At 36.9% G+C, this 20,911-nt stretch overlaps 1 protein-coding gene across 1 annotated transcript in view; it reads left to right on the plus strand.

Moving 5' to 3' along the window:
* The window catches only part of TTK (TTK protein kinase), a 28,345-nt gene extending 11,690 nt beyond the window's left edge, over nucleotides 1–16,655 (plus strand). The window contains exons 6-22 of the mRNA XM_062488606.1: nucleotides 2,335–2,443; nucleotides 2,554–2,629; nucleotides 2,712–2,809; nucleotides 3,347–3,446; nucleotides 4,159–4,282; nucleotides 5,680–5,858; nucleotides 5,979–6,115; nucleotides 7,604–7,730; nucleotides 8,803–8,895; nucleotides 10,637–10,794; nucleotides 10,878–11,029; nucleotides 12,199–12,323; nucleotides 12,639–12,719; nucleotides 13,953–14,129; nucleotides 14,462–14,552; nucleotides 14,769–14,866; nucleotides 15,966–16,655. Coding sequence (XP_062344590.1) covers nucleotides 2,335–2,443; nucleotides 2,554–2,629; nucleotides 2,712–2,809; nucleotides 3,347–3,446; nucleotides 4,159–4,282; nucleotides 5,680–5,858; nucleotides 5,979–6,115; nucleotides 7,604–7,730; nucleotides 8,803–8,895; nucleotides 10,637–10,794; nucleotides 10,878–11,029; nucleotides 12,199–12,323; nucleotides 12,639–12,719; nucleotides 13,953–14,129; nucleotides 14,462–14,552; nucleotides 14,769–14,866; nucleotides 15,966–16,055 — 2,015 coding nt within the window. The 3' untranslated portion in view covers nucleotides 16,056–16,655. The remainder of the gene's footprint in view (nucleotides 1–2,334; nucleotides 2,444–2,553; nucleotides 2,630–2,711; nucleotides 2,810–3,346; nucleotides 3,447–4,158; nucleotides 4,283–5,679; nucleotides 5,859–5,978; nucleotides 6,116–7,603; nucleotides 7,731–8,802; nucleotides 8,896–10,636; nucleotides 10,795–10,877; nucleotides 11,030–12,198; nucleotides 12,324–12,638; nucleotides 12,720–13,952; nucleotides 14,130–14,461; nucleotides 14,553–14,768; nucleotides 14,867–15,965) is intronic.
* Nucleotides 16,656–20,911: the final 4,256 nt, after the last annotated feature.

A 20,911-nucleotide genomic window follows, 5' to 3' on the forward strand; every position in this document is an offset into this window, starting at 1 on the left:
TTGAGATTTGCCTGACTATTGAATCAACCTTTGACTGAAACACTAGTGAGGGTGAACCCTTTTAATAGTATTCAGCTATGGCATTCATTTTTAATAAACTCTGTTCCATTTTGTCTTATTCTGTTTATCTTTTATTGGATACAGACAGAGTAAGTGCCACTGCTGATGTACTGTGCCACAAGAGACTATACTGAAGAATACCAATGTCCTTCATAGATTGTACAATTTCTTGCTGACATTGACTTGCTGCTGTAGAGCTAAGGGAATACCTGTGAGAATGCATAGCAAAGCCCTGCCTACCAGTTAGGAGGCAGTGAACTTTGGGGCAAGAGTAGGCTCACTTATTTTTTCATCTAGGTGAATTTTTAATTAGATATTTGAAAAATGGTAACTATTAATTCAGTTATTTAAAGATTAAAGTTTAAAAGATAAGTAGCACCAGACTTGAAATATCTCAGACTCTGGGACACACATGGCCTTAATCACTGAATTTGGCTTTAAGCAAATTTGTATAGTCCTCTGGAGGAACAGAGGCTATTTTAGTCTATTGGCTTTTGGGTCTTTTCTGTTTAGTATTACCATTTGAAGTGCTGCTTTTGAAAGCTTTTTATTTGACAATATGAATGCTGTATATGTAAATGCATTTGTTCACGGCTTCAAAAGATTGTACAGAATGCTGCTGACAGTTTTATGCAGTTAGTGTTTGTGATGCAAATATAAACCATCAAGTCTAGAAACCTTTGGTTTAATTCCTTTTTCTTCTCTTTCATTCATGCAAAGTATTTGACATACCAGGTGCAATCCAATACTTTTAGTTGGGAAAAGATAGTTTACTATTTAAGAAATGTAGGTTGCAGAAGTGTTTTAGAATCGTTTTGGGTGGAAGAGAGCCTTGGGTCATGGGGTCCAGCTGTGGTCAGGAGTAGCATGAGAAGCAGATAGGGTGTCTTAGTTTGTGAAGGAATTAAAATATTGTACATTACCAGCTGGATGTAAGAGTCCAGTGGCCAGCTTGGTGGTTAAAAAAAGCAACTTTGTTTGGGGAAACAAGAAAGTGTGGGATGCATTTGCGAGATGATGGTCCTGCGTTGGTAATAAAACTGGACTGTACATTGAGGTACTTGTTTAGTTTGAGTAGTTTGGTCTATTGGCATAGGTAGTTTATGAAACAGTCAGTACTGGAAATAGCCAGTACTGCACTGTTTATCTACCAGAAGTCTGACTTCTGGCTGAAATTAGGAGACTGGTATGGGAGAATTCATGCGAAAAGTAAAATCCATTTTAATGAACTGATGCAAATTTAAAAATGCTAAGATAAGTCCTATATAAAAAAAGTCCTTAAACTGTGATTTTTTTTGGAAGGCTGTGGATAGCCATGTATCTTTTGGTCAAACACGTAATTTCCTATATTGATGGAACACAAGGCCCATGTGATGTAGAAGGTAGTATTATATAATATCTTAGTTGGAATCTTTGAATGGTTTGGGTTGGAAGGAACATTGAAGATTATCTAGTTCCAACCCTCTGCTATGGGGCAAGAACACCTTCCAGTAGACCAGGTTGCTTAAAGCACCATTCTGCCTGGCTTTGAACACTTCATGTTGCCTTTGACTTTTTCTTTAAATATGTTCTTTGGTGTCTGTCTTTTTTTTTTTTTTTTTTTTAAAAGTCCCGTGGCATTGAAGAGCTCTTAATCAAAATAACCAGATATTAATATAAATTAAACAAAAAGGGTTTGTCAGGAAAATAGCTGAGTTCAAGAGATTGTTTATCTGAAGATGTTTAAAATAACTTATAATCCACATTGTTCCCTAAATGAAGAATTAAACTGTTGTGACATGGATGTGTGTTCATTTAGTTGTTGATACATTTTCATAACTGTATTCTGAGTTCTTGTGGTTTCTTTGTTTGAGAAATGACCTGTAGGGAAAAATGTGGAAGACAGCATTTATGAACTGTTTATTTCTGGATCTGAGGTTCTTGTATGACTTTTCAAATAACTTGATTTTTGGTTGTGTTTACCATAATGTATATCTGAAATACACACTTCCATAAAGTTAATTAAGTTTATTTCATTTTAAGATTAATGTACAACTACATAAAACTTCTGCTAAATCTTCAATAATCAAGCAAGATTATTCTCTTCTGGATTAGGATGGGGCTGGTGAGTGGCCTGTTTGCTACTGCCTGCCTTGATACTCCCTGATCTCACACAGCTTATATGACCACTCTCAAATTTGCTATTAGTTTGGTTTAATTTAACCGAATTGACTGCTTTGAATAATTTAGTTGAATGTATCTGATATGATCTGAATGGTTCTGTTTTCCCTACAGTATCAAGTACACATGAGTCTGGACTTCAGAATATAGGTGGAAATCACAGAAGCTTAAAAAAGAATGATTCTAGTGAAAATTCTTCTACTGTTAGCAGATCTTTATTTAGGTAATGTCTTAATTTCATATTTAATGTATTATAACGTCATTTAAACCAAAACCAAACACATACACTAGTGTTGTGTGGCTTTTTTTTTTTTAATTTGCTTTTTCTTTTAGGGAAGAGAAATCACAGGAACTGGGTACCCTAGTTAATTACCACAATCCATTGAGACTACTAAACAAATCTAACCAGGTAAAACATGTAACATTTTCTTTAAAAATCATAAAGTCTTTATTCTGCTTTACACACCTGATAACTTTGAATATGCTCTAAGATTTGCCCATTTGGAAGGATTCCTGTTACCCTAGTGTCTGATGATGGTGATGACATGGAGGATTCAGATGTCCCACTCACAGCCAGTGTTACGAAGAGGTATGGTTACTGGGTTTACCTACAGCACAACAGATGTTAATACCCCTTCTCAATGGTACTTTTATTGGATAGTAGAATTGTCAGATGTTACTGTGTAGTTTGACCTGAAGGATAGAGAAAATAGTCATTATAGTTGGAACAGGTACTGTAGTAACCTACTTCCCATCTTACTACACAGATTCTTTCTATGAAAGCATGTAAAGATGAAGAGAAAGCATGTTCTGGCTAATCAGTCAGCTAAAAAATAAAAGGAAATTAAAGTGGAAATGAATTCAGCTCAAAATATGTTTATGTTTATCTAGTCCAGTTTTTAAAATAAGAGATAAGTCTTCTAACTTTGAAGATATTTTTAAATCCTCATTTTGTAGGACTTCTTTGTATTGTTTCCCACGTTGCTATCTGAGTGGACCTGCTTTTCTGTATAGTTGAAGCTTGTAGCCAAAAGTCTTCACACAACTACGTTTTTCATCTCATTCACAAAAAAAGCTGTCGCCACAGTGTTGGCATGTGATGTAATTAAGAATGTTACTTCAACAGGCAAATGTCCAGCTCCAAACAAACTGCCTTTGTTGCACCTTTTCCACCATCAGAACACAAACCTTGTGGGCATGATTCATACAACCTGGGAGATCTGCAGGTAACTTTAATATTTTTAAATACATAGAAGAACTCTAGCTATCCTATAATATTAGTAAGAAAGATGATAACACCTTTTTCAGTTCAAGAAAGAAATAATGTAGGGTTTCTCTTTAAGCAATCATTTGTGGATAGAAACATTCATTGTGGCTTTTAAACTTGAAGATTGTTGAGTAATAGGGCATTAAAAAGATCTTTCTCTGAACAGTACATCTGATGGGAGCAATGGGAGTGGGGTAAGGAATATGATTTATGAAGAGGGGATAAACAGATTTCAGCTTGACTAAAGGACCTCTTTCAGCTGTAGTCATGAATTTTACCATGGGAAGTACCCTATTTAAGTCTGTTCAACTAAGTTAAAATGCTCTATGGAGCCATAAACTACGTATTTTGATAGAATTGTTTTCTATGTCAAAAGACCAAATATCTTACATTACTATGTCTTAGATTTTCATGTCCCCATCCTCTAAAAGAAAATTCCAGAATGGGAAGCATTTAGGCCTTTATTATAGAAGCTGGAATATAGAAGTTCAGAATGTTGATATATTTAAAAACAGCGTCAGTAATATTTGTATGTGTAACCTGCACAGTTCCCTGAAGCATGTTTGCGTTGTGGTTCACCTTCCATTTAATTACCTTAGGGAAATGTCTTTTGCATACTAGTCTTGAGTTTTCCTTTGATTTTTTTTTAAGATGCTTTTTATATTCTTTAGTCCTTAGAAGAAAAAACAGCTTTACAGTTGCAGATGTTGGATGAGGGCAGCTCAGAAACAGCTACCAATTCAACTGTAACTCTCAAAACGAAAGTGGATGCGAGTCTTGTGACAAAAAGAAAAGGTAACTATTAATGTCATGTCTGAGTAGTTGCTGTTCTGTATTTTTCAAAATGCTAAAATTGCTGAACAAAATGTTTTTCAAAAAGATGAAGTTACTGCGTTATTAACGTACTTTTGGAAAATGATTGTTCAAGTTCTTTTAAGAACAGCCAGTTCTGGTGTATTTCAGAAATACTTGACTAGATATTGGGTTATCAATTCATGGATTTTGACAGTTGTGTAAAGTCAGCTATAAATAGGGATGGCATGAGGTTGTTATGCTGTGTCTTTTTGGAAAATGTTGTAGCCAACTTGGATTTATAGCAAGGATTTCAGGGCTAGCAAAATCTAGAAGGTTGCTACTATTTACCAGCTTCATGGACTATGGAATACATGTAGTAACCTCCTATTGTTACTTGCTATTTCAGTGTTTCATCACTGGAAAGAAACCAACCTAAGTTGGTTCCCTAAGTGGCTTTCTCATTCTGCTGAAAAAAATTAAGTGAAAATGTCTAATATTGCAAAAGTTGGATTTAGGACTGTATAAGTACATATGTATTGTAGGAAAGAAATAATTCAGTTGGAAAATGGTGCTTTTTCAACTTCAGTGTCCCCCTCTGCCCCCCCCTCCCCCAGTGAAGTTTTTCCACTGACTTGCCCTGGGAACAGTTTGTGTTTCAGGCCATACTTTACCCATTTGTCCTTCATTCACGTTTCCAGGTGAGATGCTGGTTGAGGTAATTCTGTCCTTCAGCAGCTGAATTGCACTAAGCTGCTCAGCATGGGATCCTGCTTTCTAGTAATTTGAAAAGAAAACTTTTTCAAGCTCGTGAAGGAACACTCTTAAGCTGTGCTGTTTTGCAGCCTGCACTGTCACATCTCACCATTTCACTCTTATACTACCTGTGCAAAAGGAACCAGGAGACAGAGTGCCAAGTCCCTTTAGGCTCTGGCTTCAGTCATTACACTGGATTAGAAGTTTCCTGTTGTCACACACAAGGGACTTCTACTTTGGAGTATGGTAATAAGCTTATCTTCAGTGCTTTACAAACATGCTAAAATCGTCGGACGTTGTAGTGCAATTTATGAATGTACTCATTTCATGTGTTGAAGGAAACAGTTGCATCTCTTTTACTGTTACAGTATTATCCCCTAAATCCTATCTAAATCTTAAATTCTAAGATTTTGAAGAAAGTCACCATTTTTCTACACTGAATTGAATGTGATGCCTGAGGACTTAATTAATTGTCTTTTAAAGCCTAATTCCAGTAAATCATTGGTGTTTTAGTCTGATTTAGAAAATGAGCTCAAATTATTCTAGAAACTTTTCAAGTGTTGAATATGGAATGTTTTTGATAATCTGTGGTTTTTTGGGTTTTTTTTGGTTTGTTTTGTTTTCCCACACCTTCCTCCCCCCAGAAAATAAAGTTCAGTGTCTGGAGCTGAATATACCGGAGCCCAGGAGTCTGGAAAGTCAACGGCAACAGTCTAGTTTTGGTGAAAGCTATAGAAGGCAGCTGGAGCAGATTAAACTAAACTCTGTTAATGCCAGGAAAAAAAGAACTCAAGAAGTGTCACAGAAAAGCTGCTATGGAGAGGTAAAATACCAAAAATATGTACTACGTGTGCTAGCAGCAGCCTTCATTGAAGAAGAATTATTTCTCTGTTCTTAATTGTGTTTCCTTGTGTGATAAAATATCTTGCTTTGCCCTTTGTAGGGAAAACAAACGAACCTTGAGCAGTCTGGTCATCCTGTTTCAAGACAATTATCGCCCCCAGATGCTGTTTCTAAGAAAAGTGGCCCATCGCACATTTATGGAACACCAAGCACCACATCTAATGATTATATGGCCTGGTAAGCCTACTATAAGATGGTAGTTGATCTCTGGAAAGGTTTAAGCAGATTTTACAGGGCTCCTTAAATTTTTCTATTTACATAGCAAACGTTCCAAATGCTTCAGTAAAGTGCTTGACTTTGAGATTCAGATTGCATTTAGGTTCCTTTGCCTTTTTGGGCAGCTTTTCAGCTTTTGAATGTTTACCATCAACTCAGTACACCCTTTAGTGAAGCATTTACCTTTTTCACTGATCCCTGCTACATGACACTTTTGATAACTTTTATGTGGTTGACAGGCTTTTTAGACTGATAACTATATCAGTTGATTTCCCATGATGCAAGTGTCTGAGCTTTTTTTTTAAAAGCACTTCAAGAAATCCAGAGGCTTACAGAATTAGGCACTTATGTTAGGAAATTATATTATTTGTTTATCTATGTTACCTTATATTAGGCATAAACCCCTATGCCTGTGTTGGCAAATCTTTCTAATTATATGATTACTTACTGTTTTCATAAGTCTCTAGGATGAATCATGTAGGTCAAGGTTGTATGCTGAGTAAGCACTGTTTCTGTTGGTAGGACCTCTGTCTCTATAGCTGTAGATTTCAGAATATATGTAGGGCATGAACCACAGTTTCATGAAGGAACATGATAATAGTCCTTGATTAAATTTTCTTTACCTAGTTTGTATGTACATGATAAATATCCAGGATTGCTGAGTGTTTCGGTATTCAAAGAAAACCATGCTTTGGACTGGTTTTGTCTTAGGTTGTGGGTTTTTTTTTTTTTTTTTTTTTTTTTTTTTTTTTGTTTTTTTTTCTTTTTTTCTTCTTCTGTGACTTTACTCTGTGAAATATATCCTAGTTTTAGACATTCTTTTCCAGTTCTGATCTTTCCCTTAGCTTCTATAAATACTTTAGGTATTTAGTAGTGGGGAAAAAGAAAGTATGTTCAGAAATATAACTAAATAAATGGTAGACACATCAGGAGAACAAATAAAAAAATCCATAGGATTTTTTGCAGTCTTTAGTTTTCTTAAATCCATGATCTTTCTGCTCATACACAGTGTAGCTAAAGCTCTCAGGGTAATAGTGTAGGTTTTTGGAGTTGTCTGTCTCAATATGCTTACTATAAAATATAGGTCATCTAAGAAGTTCTTTAATAAATCATAAGCTGGAGAAGAGTAACTGGCTCAAATTCTTTTCTAGTCTGCTCTTCTAGCTTTATAGTTCTTTCACTTTTCAGTTGCTGGGAATGTCATCTATTATCTGAAGATAGCAAATACTTTAAAAAAGTTCACTAAGTGTTAGAATTTAAGTGTATTTCTAAAAGGACTTGTAAATGCAGGAGTTGAAGTGATCTCAATAGTAATTATTGAATGAAGTAGAGGGCTCTTTCTAGTCAGTAGGGTTTAACTTTCAAGAAACACTGAAGATTTCAACTTTGTTGTTAAAATTATCTTAAGAAAATGCAACTAATGCAGGTATTGTTCATATTTTTTGTTAGTTTCAGCACACCGGTCGTAAAGGACAAGTTTCTACCAGGATGTCAAATTTCTACTCCCTACACCCAGTTCCCTTATTATTTACCACATACTCCAGCAACTCCGTTTCAAAATCAAGTTGGCTTGCAGGTAATAATTTTCTGTCATTTTTCCAGTACATATTTTCATTGGGAACTACTTTAGGTAAATAAATGTGTGTGTTTTTTTTTTTTAATCTGAAGTTACTGTTCATCTTGCTGGTTGAGTAATGGAAAGTGGTCTATTATTCCCAAAATAACTTTCTTCATGTGTATATCTGAATTCAGATGACATAAGTTAGGTGTTGAAAAAGGAGTTCAATTTTGTCAAAATGCTGGAGCCTTAATGTCTGCAACATAAGCCTTTTCATAATGACAGAGGAAAAAACTAGAGCCTCTATTGTTGTTCTGCAGTGGTTTTACAGTGGTACTACCCATTACAGTATAATATCAGTAAAGAGAAGCAGGGTGTGTTGAAAACCATGAGTTTGAGGGATGTAAAAGATTGCATTTCTCCTCCATTTTTTTGTTAATGTTCACAAATTTTGATATATTTGTTGTGGCCTGACAGTAGGTAACAATAGGTTACCTTAGGTGTGTTGCACATTCAGGTAGGAACCCTTTCCACTTGTAGATAGAACTGGGGGATAGGTTTAAACTTCCTACCAGAGGATAAGTATTATTAAGTTTATAAATCAAACTTGAGGCCTTTCTTTGTCTTGGTGTAGCAGATACGGGCAATGCAGGCTGTTTCAGCTTCACACTAATGCAGTCTTCTAGCTAGTAATTAGCTTCAAATAAAACAGTAGATGATTTCAGTACAGCTCTTAAGTTTCATGCTGGGACTGAAAGTCTCTTGTATAATGTAGTTTCTGACGTTATATGTCAAGAGGGAGGTGTCTCTAATGATCTGGGAAGCCTTATTAAAGATCATGCTTTCCTTGATTTCCAGTATGAAGAGCATTGACACCTTTTACAAGAGTTCAGTGATGTCACGTGCCAAATGATGATCAGTATATGGGGATCTAGCTTTCAACTGAAGTTTCTTTACTGCTTCTAAAAACTATCTTCTTCAGAAAGAGCAAGACAACTTAAAGCATTTTAACTTAATAAAAAGTAGAGCTCTCTTAAGTTCTGTTACATGTACCAATATTTATTTCTTGACCTTTTTTGTGTGTACACAGGTTCCAGCTTCTATACCTTCACATGAATGCCTTGTCATCAATGGAAGAGTTTATACAGTGTTAAAGCAAATAGGTAGTGGAGGCTCAAGTAAGGTGAGGTGTTCCTTTATCCTTTAAGGCAGTCACTCATTTACACGGTGGTAGTTCTATTGTTAATGCACGTTGAAATCATCTAATGAGTGCCTAGCCTTAACATGTACACAATGTTTGACCCAGGGAATCCAGAACTTTGCTGTTTTAATGCTATACTTAGACTTCCTGCTCTTGAGGATAATTTCTGTGGTAGTCAGCATTAAAATTCCTGGTAGAATCAGCTCTCCTGTTTTAAGAGATATGCTGCATTTTGTGCATCCTAATGTGAGAGGCTGTTGTTCAGAGCAGTGTGATTACACTGTTGGAAAATGGGTGACTTGTAAAGCTAAATGAGAGCATGAAGGAGACAGACCGTGTCTTCTGTACTACTTCTGTAACTTGTGTGAGAAGTGGAGTTGTAGCTCTGTCTGAAGTGGTGAGTGAGCTGCTTTTTACATGGAAATGTGAAGTCATGGGAACTTAGGAAACAATACTGGCAAATTCTCTTGGGTTTATTATAGTTTCTTGTTTTCTTAACAGCATAAGTAGTTTAGCTGGATGTTGTGGGGGACTGTGTCAAAGGCCTTACAGAAGTCCAGATAGCTGACATCTGTCTCTTCCCTTATCCACTGGTGTAGTCCCTCACAGAAGGCCACTAGGTTGGTCAGACAGACTGGCATGTGGTGAAGCAGTGCTGACTCTCAGATCACCTCCCTGTTGTCCATGTGTTTTAACATAACTTCAAGGAGGATATGTTCTAAGGATAGCTGATTTAATTAGTTACTTAAAGGGCTTTCCCTTTGTGAATCCATGTTTACTGCGTGTGATCATTGCATTTTAGTAGTACGCTGTAAGATATTCTCCGTAATTTTTCTAGTAGCTGAGGTTAGGCTAACAAGTTTGTAGTTTCCTGGGTCTTCCCTCACATCCTTCTTGTCAGCTAATATTAGCCAGTTTGCAGTCAGCAGGGAACTCCAGAAAGAAGAGCTCCCTGGGTTGTAAAATGCTCCCAGTGTATGGTTGTAGAATGATGTAGGATGGCAGGAACCTCTGTGTGACTTTCTCATAGTCTGCTTAAAACAAGGCCAAAATAGAGCATGTTATGCATGCGTTTTTGGGTTTAAATATTGCCAAGTATGGAGATTTCGCAGCCTATCTGGACAAACAGTTTTCCTGTTGGACTATATGACAGTGAAAAAATAAAAATATCCAATTGTAATTTTCTTGGTTGTTAGCTATGTCTGTTGCATTTCATACTTTGGTGGTTCAAGCGGAGTCGGTCATACCTTTGCTTTAAGTAGCTGAAGACAGCAATAGGATTTCTTGCAGCTTTCTCATCTTAATACTGAATGAGGCTTTGTGCTCTCAACCTCTTCTAATGTCTCGTGATCTAGCCTCTAAATGATTTTGATGTGACAAAATGAATGTGTGAGGGCAGATCAAACCTGTATCTCTGGGAGTGTTATTTCATAATCCTTATCTTAGGAACACTGCAGACTCATGATGTACTACACCTGGTGAAATATAATGTGGCACCAAGATAGCTTCTGATAGAGGGCTGTTTCTGTGGTGAAACTGGTGTCTTCTTGTTTTTTTGGTTTTTTTCCTTATGCTGACTTGCATGAATTTGTTTGTATTTTGCTTCCTTTTGAAAAGATAAACTTCTTTTGTATTCTGGCTGAGTTGAGATGAAGGACCATAGTAAATCAGAATTAGAGATAAATGAAGTTATTAATATACTGATTATGGTACTGTTCTGCAGGTGTTTCAAGTACTGAATGACAAGAAGCAGCTGTATGCTGTCAAGTATGTGAATCTAGAGGAAGCTGATCAACAGACTGTTGAGAGCTATAAAAATGAAATTGCTCATTTAAGTAAATTGCAGCAACATAGTGATAAGATCATCCGACTTTATGGCTAGTGAGTAAATACTAACTTTATTTAATCAGTATTCCTCTATAAAAATATTTCCTTCACTTTTAACATACATGTTTTTTTTTTAGTGAAATCACTGATCAACATATCTACATGGTAATGGAGTGTGGAAATATTGATCTCAATAGCTGGCTTAAAAAGAAAAAGAAGATGGATCCATTGGAACGAAAGAGCTATTGGAAAAATATGCTGGAAGCTGTTCACACAATCCATGAATATGGTATTCTTAAATAATTCTAGGTGTTTGTATAGTATATGTGGTAGATAATATGGTTTAATTTTGCAGGTGGTACTGTTTTTAGTGCTGGTGTAATCTTTGATCTTTAAAGAGGGGTCTTTACTGTGTTTAAAAAAAAAAGTGAAGCAAAAAAAAGGTAAATCTTGATCCAGAGATAGACTTAGACTTAGCTAACTCAAGAAGTATCTCACAAATATCACTGTTTATGTAATGCTATGTTTTCTTTCAACAGCCAGAAATTTTCTGTTTTAGACTACACTGAATAATCCCAATTCTACTTGCTCTCTTAGGATCAAATGTTAGCCACTCATTCTGTCCAGAAGCAGCTTTGACATTGACAGCTCTGCCATCTTTGACAAAGTGTTTCTGCTTTTTCCTAGAGTTCTTCAGGCCTTCCTGTCATCCTTAGCTATATAATTAAAGTGTATGCATCTATATTCTGTTTGTCTGTATAGCATAAAGGAGAGGGCATACTTGGATCTTTTCCTATATAGTGGTGAAGACTAGTACATGTAGCAGAAGGCATCACTTCTTTTCAGGACTAGTGCATTCAATAACATAGCAAACAGCAAAACCTACTGAATTTCAGGGTACATACATACATGTGATGTTTTGAAAAAAGACATTGAGTTTTGTAAAATATAAAGATGAATTGGTTGCTTATGTAGATAGTAACCAAAATTCACGTTAAATTGTGCAAGTAGAGATTGTGAGAAGTCAGTTGTGTATGCTCCTCAGTGAATGGTACCTTTAATCAGACTAAGCAATATAATTCTTATATTTTAACTACCTGCTTAGCTAATTAAAGAGAGAATTACAGGCATGGGCAGGCCACTGAATTGCTCCAGAGCAGCAATTCAGTGTGGCCATGTACACACAGAGCTGGAGGGTCTGTCTCAAACTGAGACAAACTGTGCAACTCAAATTGCTTGGAGCTGTTCTGGGGTACCTGTAGATTTGAATAAGTAGTAATTCTAATTGTCAACTCATGCAATTCTTAACTGTTTAGGAAGAAATGGAAGCACTTTTATGACATCTGCGGAGACTCGGATAAAGCAAATCTGCACCTTCTCTTTATGCAAGGGTTATGGGAATTGAGTAATGCTAAACCTTATGGTAGTAATCTGGATTTACTTTCAACTCTTTTACAGGCATTATTCACAGTGATCTGAAACCAGCAAACTTTCTGATAGTTGATGGAATGTTAAAACTAATTGACTTTGGCATTGCAAACCAAATGCAGCCAGATGTGACAAGTGTCATTAAAGATTCTCAGGTGAAATACTTTTAGAAAATTCATGTCCATTTTTTCTGTCAAGTGCTATAGTACCTGTTGATAATTTTGATTGTAATAACCTCAATAGCTGTTGTAATTTTATGCTGAGTAGTTTTAGATGTATCTCTAAATATTCATGTATATTGATTTTTACATGTTTTTAATGAACAGAATAATAATGACTTTCAGCCTTAATACAAACCAACTTTTGAGATGCTTTTCAGTATTTTGGGGCAGAAATCTAAGCTTTTATTAAGTGAATTAAATTTAATGCATGCTTTACTTAAAGTAATATTTTTTCATTTTTATGGCTAGGCTGGCACAATGAACTATATGCCACCTGAAGCAATAGAAGACAGGTCTTCCTATGGAGAAAATGGCAAGCCCCGTTCTAAGGTACTATGACCTTCTTCCTCCTATTCCCCTCATGCTAAGGAGGAGGTAATTCAATCACGTATCTTCAGATTTGTATTTTTCCAAGTCTTCCACTGAAACTCGGACATTAGGAAACTTACTGTGCCATGATGATGGTGTGCAGAGTTGGAAGGTTATGCCTAATCTCTCTAACTACCTATAAGCATTTGGCAGATGGTGTTTAGTAAAATGAATGCTCAATTAATGAGTAAAATTGAAAGTAAAACAGAAGCACAGGCTTGGGCATTTTTTGGGCCACATGTATGAGTTCAGTGTATCCTATTAGTTTTTCTATGCTATGGAGTATTGTATATTGTGGAAATTTTTATAACATCACCAGGGCAATGGAATGTGAATGATGAGGGAAAGTACTGAAGGAAAACATTTTCACATTGGCAGTCAAACTTCAACTGAGGGGTACATGGTTTGGTAGAAAAGTATTTAAAGTCCATATGTACTTGTATGTACATGAAGATTAACTTTTTAACAGTTGAATGGAAGTATTATTATGCAATGAAGTAGACTCTTATCTTTCTAAATAGAGAATAAAATATTTTATATGTGGATTTCTTTTTTAAGGATGATAATTTTTTTACCTGGTTTTGTACTTCTAAATTAAAAATGCATGCAAAATGAGGACTTCTTCAGCTCATCTAAGCACAAATCTACCCTCTATGCTGAGAGTCAGGTTCTCTGTATGCATCTTCCTCTACTTTGTTCCTCTCCTGCACTCTGTGCTTCTCTTAAAGTGCTCCAGCTTCAACAGGAGAGGTGGAAAGGTGTCCTGCAAGGAATAGCCTGGTTGTCATGGATCTGAATCCTTTAAATCCAGGGGAATTGAATTGTGGTTTTCCACTTTAGAGATATAGCTGTGATCTCTCACTGTTTCCTGGATTTAAATAGTTTATTATGCTTTTACTTGTATTTATTTTTAAATCTGAAATTAGAATCTTGCAATTCAACTTGTTAAGGACCAACTGTAGTTTTAAGTTAGTTCTTCATGTAAGTTGATTTTCAAAAATAGTTAATAAGAATAGTTTTATGGAATATCAGTGAAGGAAGTCGCATCACTGTCTTAGTAGATAATGGCATGCTGCCTTAGTGATTTTATGTAATAGTTACAGAGATCTCGTATACAATGGAAACTGTACAACTGACTGAAGGGCCAGTTTCTTAAGTAGAGAGTAATCTTCAAATTTTCTTTTTTAATATTAGATAAGTCCCAAAAGTGATGTGTGGTCTCTGGGCTGCATTTTGTATTGTATGACATATGGAAGGACTCCATTTCAACATATAACCAATCACATCAATAAAATGCATGCTATTGTTGATCCGAGTTATGAAATAGGATTCCCAGATATTGCTGAAAAGGATCTTCAAGATGTGCTGAAGGTAACAGTTCCTTTTGATTTAAATAATGGTTATTTCTTTTGTTTAAAGCATATTTTCTAGAACTCAATGAGTTGTGCTTGAGGGACGTTTTCAACAAAGAGATGCTCACTGCTGCTTGTAATAACAGGCCTTATTCCAAAAGAAGAATGAAGCTAGAGCTACTTCATGTAGTTTCTGTATTAAAGTCTCTTTTCAGCTCAACACCAGTTAAGTAAATACTGAAAGCAGTCTGAGTTAAGTTCTTTGGTTCAACATCCAAAGTAAATACTGTTAATTCCTAGGGCAATTCATAATTTGTAGGCAAAATATTCTTCCTCTTTTTTCACTTGCAGCGCTGTTTAATAAGGAATCCTAAAGAAAGAATTTCTGTTTCGGAGTTGCTGGTACACCCCTACGTTCAAATTCAAAGTCACTGTCAAACAGGTACATTTATTTTAAAATACTTTTGTTACTATGCTTAAAAAATGCTTTACTCTTAGGTGTACTATGAGCTTGTTGGCATGCCTCAATTTTGTTTGGTGCCTATGTCTGCTTCAGAAAAACTTCAATATTTTGGTTCTTAAACCTCTTGCAAACTGTTCTGGCCACTATTACACTGATAATGTATAAGATTTCAGCGTAACTATAAATTAACTGCAGGTGTCCCAAGTGCAAAAGGAACAACAGAGGAAATGAAACGTATCCTTGGCCAACTTGTTGGCTTGAATTCTCCCAATTCTATTTCTAGAGCTGCGAGGGTAAGTAAATGTTCTTTTCTATTTTGTATGGTAGAACGTGCTCATGCAGACAAAGGTTAGAATGTTTGGTAGTGAAAGCTGAAACTATACATATATGAAATCTTTAGCATAGCTGGAAAAAAGGTTGCATATCTTAGTGCTTTTATTTGCAAGGATGCAGAATTTCTCCAGATTCTTCTGAATTGGAAGGTTGAAAATGATGCCAGTAATCTTTACTTTCAGTGTTCTTTCCTTTCCACCTCCTGGTAGATCTGCTTTGCTTTGGAGCTTCCCCTATGTGGGGGTCTTCTAAATTAAGACCCGTCACTGTGGAGAAATCATCAAAATTGATCTGCGAAGTGTACACACTTTTGGATTTCAACTGTTCCTGCTTCCTGGAAGTTGCTGAACTGTTAATGCAATGCTATGTGTAAATTAGTTCCTGTGTGTTGAAGTTTTACAGCCTCTTTTTATTGCCTAAAAGAGAAGCTTGATAAGTCTTTCAACTCTGTTCTTTCTACCTGTGTTTCAGAAGAAGCAATGGTGGTACAGTATGCATAAGACCTTGAGAAAGCAAAGTTGCTTTCATGGGGAGGAAAGCAAATTCAGTGTATATTAAATCTAAAGGAGGTCGTGCTTACACTTCTAGTTGCACTTGATCTGTTTTAAATATGAGGGTGAACAAGTAGTTATTCTTCTATCAAAATGGTGATGTGGCTGTTTGTGGGCATCTCATGTAAAGCTTGCATGCCCCAAATACACAAGTAACTCATTCCATGCTGGTGTTTCCATAGTGGACACATTTAATAGAGTAAACTTGATTTTAGATCTTTATTTTAAATCTCTGCAGCTCATTTGTTCTCTCCTGACTTGTGGAGCTCTATAACTTTGCCCACACTGCTAAGTCAGCATATGTATTTTCTTTTGGGCATTGCACTGCATTACAGCTACTACAACTAAGCTGTCTTAAGTGGTTTTATTTTTCGATTTGACAAGAGGAATTTTGGTATGGAATATTTCAGTATGTGATGTTTTATTTCAGGTGATGTTTGTTATGTAGTTTGAATTCATGCGCAGTACAACTGTGTTCACCTGAATACCCTGTGTGTTTTACTTCCAGACTTTATATGAACAGTGCAACAGTGGCAAAGCTCTTGATGTATCAGCATTTGCAAAACCCGGGAGTCAAAAAACACGGACAACAAAATGATGTACTACTGTTCAGTAGGCAACAGATGTCTGGTCTGTTCAGAAACTCTTGTGCTGCTAGCTTTTAAAAGGACACTCAGCCTAAAGTCTGCATTTTTGTATATTCTTTGTGTTCTTCTGATAATACCTGCAGGTCATTAAAAAGAATTTAATTGAATGCTCTTCACTGTGCGCTCTTCCACTCCTTGCATGCTGCTTGGGTTGAGCAACAACAATGGCTACTTGGTGATTATGGTCTGTGTTACTTACAAAGCACTACATTCTCTGGAGTACAAAAACTTGTATGAGAAGCTTTTAAGATGATATCTTATGAGAAGCTAATATAAAAAAGTTCCCAAAAAATGCCAACTGATGTTTGTGAAAAACATGAAATATCTTTTGACACACCTCCTAAGGCATGGACAGAGTTTTATGCTGTTCTGTTCTTTGCTAACAAGTACCTTGTGTCCAGTTTTGACCATAACCAAGGAAACAAACACTCTGTATAAACCACCAGTTAGAATATTGGTAGATGCATGCAAATGTCACCTGTTTTTGAGCTGTTTCTGTGGTTAAGTGTTATGATGGGATCATCAGTACTGTTCTGAACTTGTATGAATAAAATGGCTCTTGTATTAAAAATAGTATTATAAGTGTTGTCTGCTTTTCAAATTTCTAAGTAGTAGAAAATCCTTCAGGATTCACAATGGTAATTAATAAATTACTAACTTGGATTTTTAAAAGCATTAATACTAAGCATTCTCTAAAATGCACTGAATGTTAAGAGAAGTGGATTTTACATAGTTGTTACTGCATTTGTGAGGTTTTAACTGAATTACATTTCTGGTGCAAGTGTATGTTCATACCTGCCCTCCCTTGTTTTGGGTTGGCTGTGATTCTCCACATTGCACAGGGAGAGTGGTCAGGAGTGATATCTATTTCTGATAAGGAAGTTGGCTGAAGCAGGGGCAGGGAATGTGTACTCACCCCGGTGTTGGAGCACACACTGCAACAGCACATCTCCTTCCAAAGAGCAAACCTGGAATGATAAACTTAAGGTGTTGATCTCATTGTCATTATATGAAACAGGGTGTGGAATCTCAATTAGTCATCTGTCAGGATGGGGATAGCTGTCCCATATTTCTAGTGAAAAAGGTTTGTTCCTCATAATAGTCTTGTTCTTGCTCATTTTTTTTAAGACCTAGTGCTGCTGCTGCTAAAGTTCAGTGGTATTTCAGGCATAAGGAATTCATATGCTAATCATACTCCACCTTTTGTTTATAGTTTGTTATACAGATGTCAAAATTTTCAAAGTTGAAACCAATTAAGAAAAAAAGGTTCTGCACATTTCATATACTAAACAGTTGGAGAGACTGCTGTGGTGTGGGAACTGAAACACTTCGGCTTTCTTTGGGGGTAGGGAAGTATCAGCCTCCTCAGAGAAAAACCTGTGAAGAAAATCTTTACTCTCCAGAAATGTTTTTTCATAAACTGAAAAGTTTCCCAAGTACTTGTCTAGATTAAACATCTTGAGAAAAATTCTTTGTAATTATTCTAATGCTACAATTGCTAACTCTTGCTGTTTTGCTTCTCCGGTTTGTGTTGAATATTGAGAAACAGTGCTAAATTACTGCACAGCAGTGCTACAATAGTTACAGCTATTTTTCTTTTGTAGTGTATGGTTTATCAAACCTTTCTATTATTCCATGACTGCTAGAGAACCCACAGGAAATATAACTGGCATGAGAGGGAACTTATGAAAGAGCCCTGGGGCTGATAAGAGGCAGAGGCTTGTCATCAGTCATCCTTTTTAATTTTTTTTCCATTGCAGATGGGCAGTTGATTTATATTCCTTCCCCACCTCAATGACGTGCTGCAGGATGTCTGTCTACCTTGGCAGCTGCTGCTTACTAGTCTTCAATCTATTACAGTTGTTTTTTCTTTCTGCCTTATAGGCAACTATCTCCCTTCTCAGGTTCTCCTGGAGTCTTAAAAGCATAAGTGAATTACAGAAACATTGTGTGATTAGCTTTAAAGGACAAAAAATAACAATCTTAAATATTGGGTAACGCTTTTTCAAGGTTAAAAAATGTCCACCTGCATTACTGTGACCCTCAAGGCTGCATTTCAGGACATTATATTTGATGGAGAGAGACATCTGGTCAAAGAGTACGTCTCTGTATAAGTTGTTAACTGGATACATGTACAGTATAATACTACATCAACTAACATTGAGTTACCACAGCTATGTGAAGTGTACAAAGGTAAATGAGAACACTTCAGTAAGTTCCCTGATGTAATTCTTGTTGGAAAAATGGGTTTGGGAACTTCCAGCCTTTAACTCTAAAACTGTGGTTCAAAAACTCTGCTCAGCAGCTGACATAAAAGAAACCTAACTGCAGGAAGGTGACTTTCCTTTTTATTTATGAATGGGTGTAGCATGACTCAGTCTCCAGCTCCCTAATGAGGGTAAGTGGAGGGGCAGGCACTGATCTCTCCATTCTGGTGGTGAGAGCTGAGGGAATGGGAAGGGCAGGAAGCTGTGTTGGGGAAGTTTAGGTTGGCGATCAGGGAAAGGTTCTTCACCCAGGAGCTGGCTGAGCACTGGAACAGGCTCCCCAGGGAAGTGATCACAGCACCAACCCTGACAGATTTTTTGTTCGGACAATATTCTCAGGCACATGGTGTGACTCTTAGGATGTTGTGTGTAGGGCCAGGAGTTGGACTTGATGATCTATGTGGGTCCTTTCCACCTCAGGACATCTTTTGATTCTATGATTCTGCCTGAACTCTGCTCTGTAAGGTTAGTTGGAATTGAAACATTAAATAGAGTTTAAGTTTTGAAGGCTCTGCTCATGTAGTCAATCTTGTTGTGACGTAACCTAGAATGGAGTCGTTGACAAGTACAAGAACCTCTCCTCTAAAGACATTTGAACAAGGAACAAAAATCTTCACAAATCCACCACCATGATGCTGGAGGATTCAAACTCCCGCTTCTCATTTAGTCTTGTGGAAGGCACTCTTAAGGTGCTACTGTTGTACATGTAGCTGTACAGGAGGGAAGTATTAAAATCCTTAACAGCAGGGAGTGCAGGACAGAGGGTGTGTGTTAGTTTGAGGTTAAGTTGTCAAACTGTCACTCTTTTGGTCCCTTCTGTGGATTTTTTGTTCTTTAAGTACCTGATAATGGTTTCATGCTAAACAGTTTTAACTAATTCTGGGAGTGGTGGTAAGTATCAAATTTAAAATTCAACTGCTGAAGAAAACGTGAGTTCTAGCCCAGGTGTGAAGTCTAGCTTTCCGTGAGCTCCTCACCAAGGATCTCTGACTAATCCTTGCAGGTGCCAGTTACTCCTTGTTTCTCTCTTCCACTTGTTTACACTATTATTGCCTTGCTGCTCACACAAAACACTGTTCTCAGCAGGAATGTTAAAACAAATACCACTTCTTAGTATATTTCTCTCTTTAACACTTGTTGCTAAGGCATGTCCTGTTTCAGCTAAGGATAAACTGCTAATATGGTAGTATTCTCTTGCACTTGATGTATATATCTCCTCCCAGCTTGGTTATCTGTGCCCACCTGCCTGGAGCACAAGGCTTCGGTCTGTCAGGGAGCTGGTGCGGTGTGCCCTTGTTTGGTTACTGCTTCACATAAAGTAATTAAGAGAGATCTTGTGAGGTAAAGACCATAAAGAATGGAGCAGGCACTGCAGTGTGACTTACTTGTAGGATATAGAGGTGTACACCTGTATGGACACAGAAGGAATCTCTATACGGCCTGTCCATGCACTTTCATGGGAGTTGCTGAAATGAAACCCGAGATAAAAATCTGACTCCTCACCTCAATTCCTTCTCTTGGCAGGTAGAATATTCACAGATAAACAATGATGCAATTTCAAGATTCTGGCTCTAATCAGATGAATTGCTAAAATCCAGGCAGATTTTGCAATTAAATATATGACTAATTTGATGTGGAGTAGTGGTACCACTGTTCTGAACCCTGAATAAACACAAGGAATAGGTCAGTTTTAAACAGCATCTGTCCATTGGTCCTAAGCCTTATATGTTATAAGGGTCTCTGTATCCCACTTAATGTATATATTATGTGTTAAGTGCATGCATGCTTTGAATTCCTCTTTGTTACATGCTCTGTCTCTGGCTTTTCCCCTATTTTATGTCACTGCAAATTGTATTTTTAATTGGCTTTTAAATAACTATATTTACAGAAATATTAATTTGATTTGCACTTGATTCCTTTTTAGTCTTGAATAGACTGGATCTTAGAGGTCCTAAATGGTTCTGTCAGCCTAGCACTGCCAAGTAATGGATAAAATATTTCAGTCTTAGCTCTTTACATTCTTGTCTTGTTTGCTTAGAGTTTGGCAGAAAGCTGCTCAGTGCCATGGATCTGTACAGTGCTGCTTGTGTTCAGTGACTTATTGGGGCATAAAGTTCTTCACTGCTACTGAAGAGTGGCATTGTACTTTGAAATACTCTTATCAGGCATAAAACTTGTCACCCACATGTGTATGGATGTTAATGCAATGAACGCATAGTTCTGTGCAGCAGAAGCCTGTGAAGTCCCCTCCACAGTGGTGGGGAAATGCTGGGATCTGCAGCAGTTGCTGTGTGGTGGAGGGACTCCTGAGCCATCCAGCAGGAAGCACTTACCAATGTTTCAGGAAGGTACCTCAGTAATGAGAAGCTCTGAGTCTTCAACAGGTCTTGGGTACCTGAGTGAAAGGTGTCTGCCTAAATCTCTTTCAGTCTGATCTTTGGACTTAGCAGATGTCCAGCACTGCGAAGGTAAAGACACTTCCTAACTGCAGTGATGGGTGCTGAGCAATGCAAATATGAACAAAGCATTGGTTTTAGGGA

Source organism: Cinclus cinclus, chromosome 3, assembly GCF_963662255.1.
Source record: "Cinclus cinclus chromosome 3, bCinCin1.1, whole genome shotgun sequence".
NCBI classification, from domain to species: domain Eukaryota; kingdom Metazoa; phylum Chordata; class Aves; order Passeriformes; family Cinclidae; genus Cinclus; species Cinclus cinclus.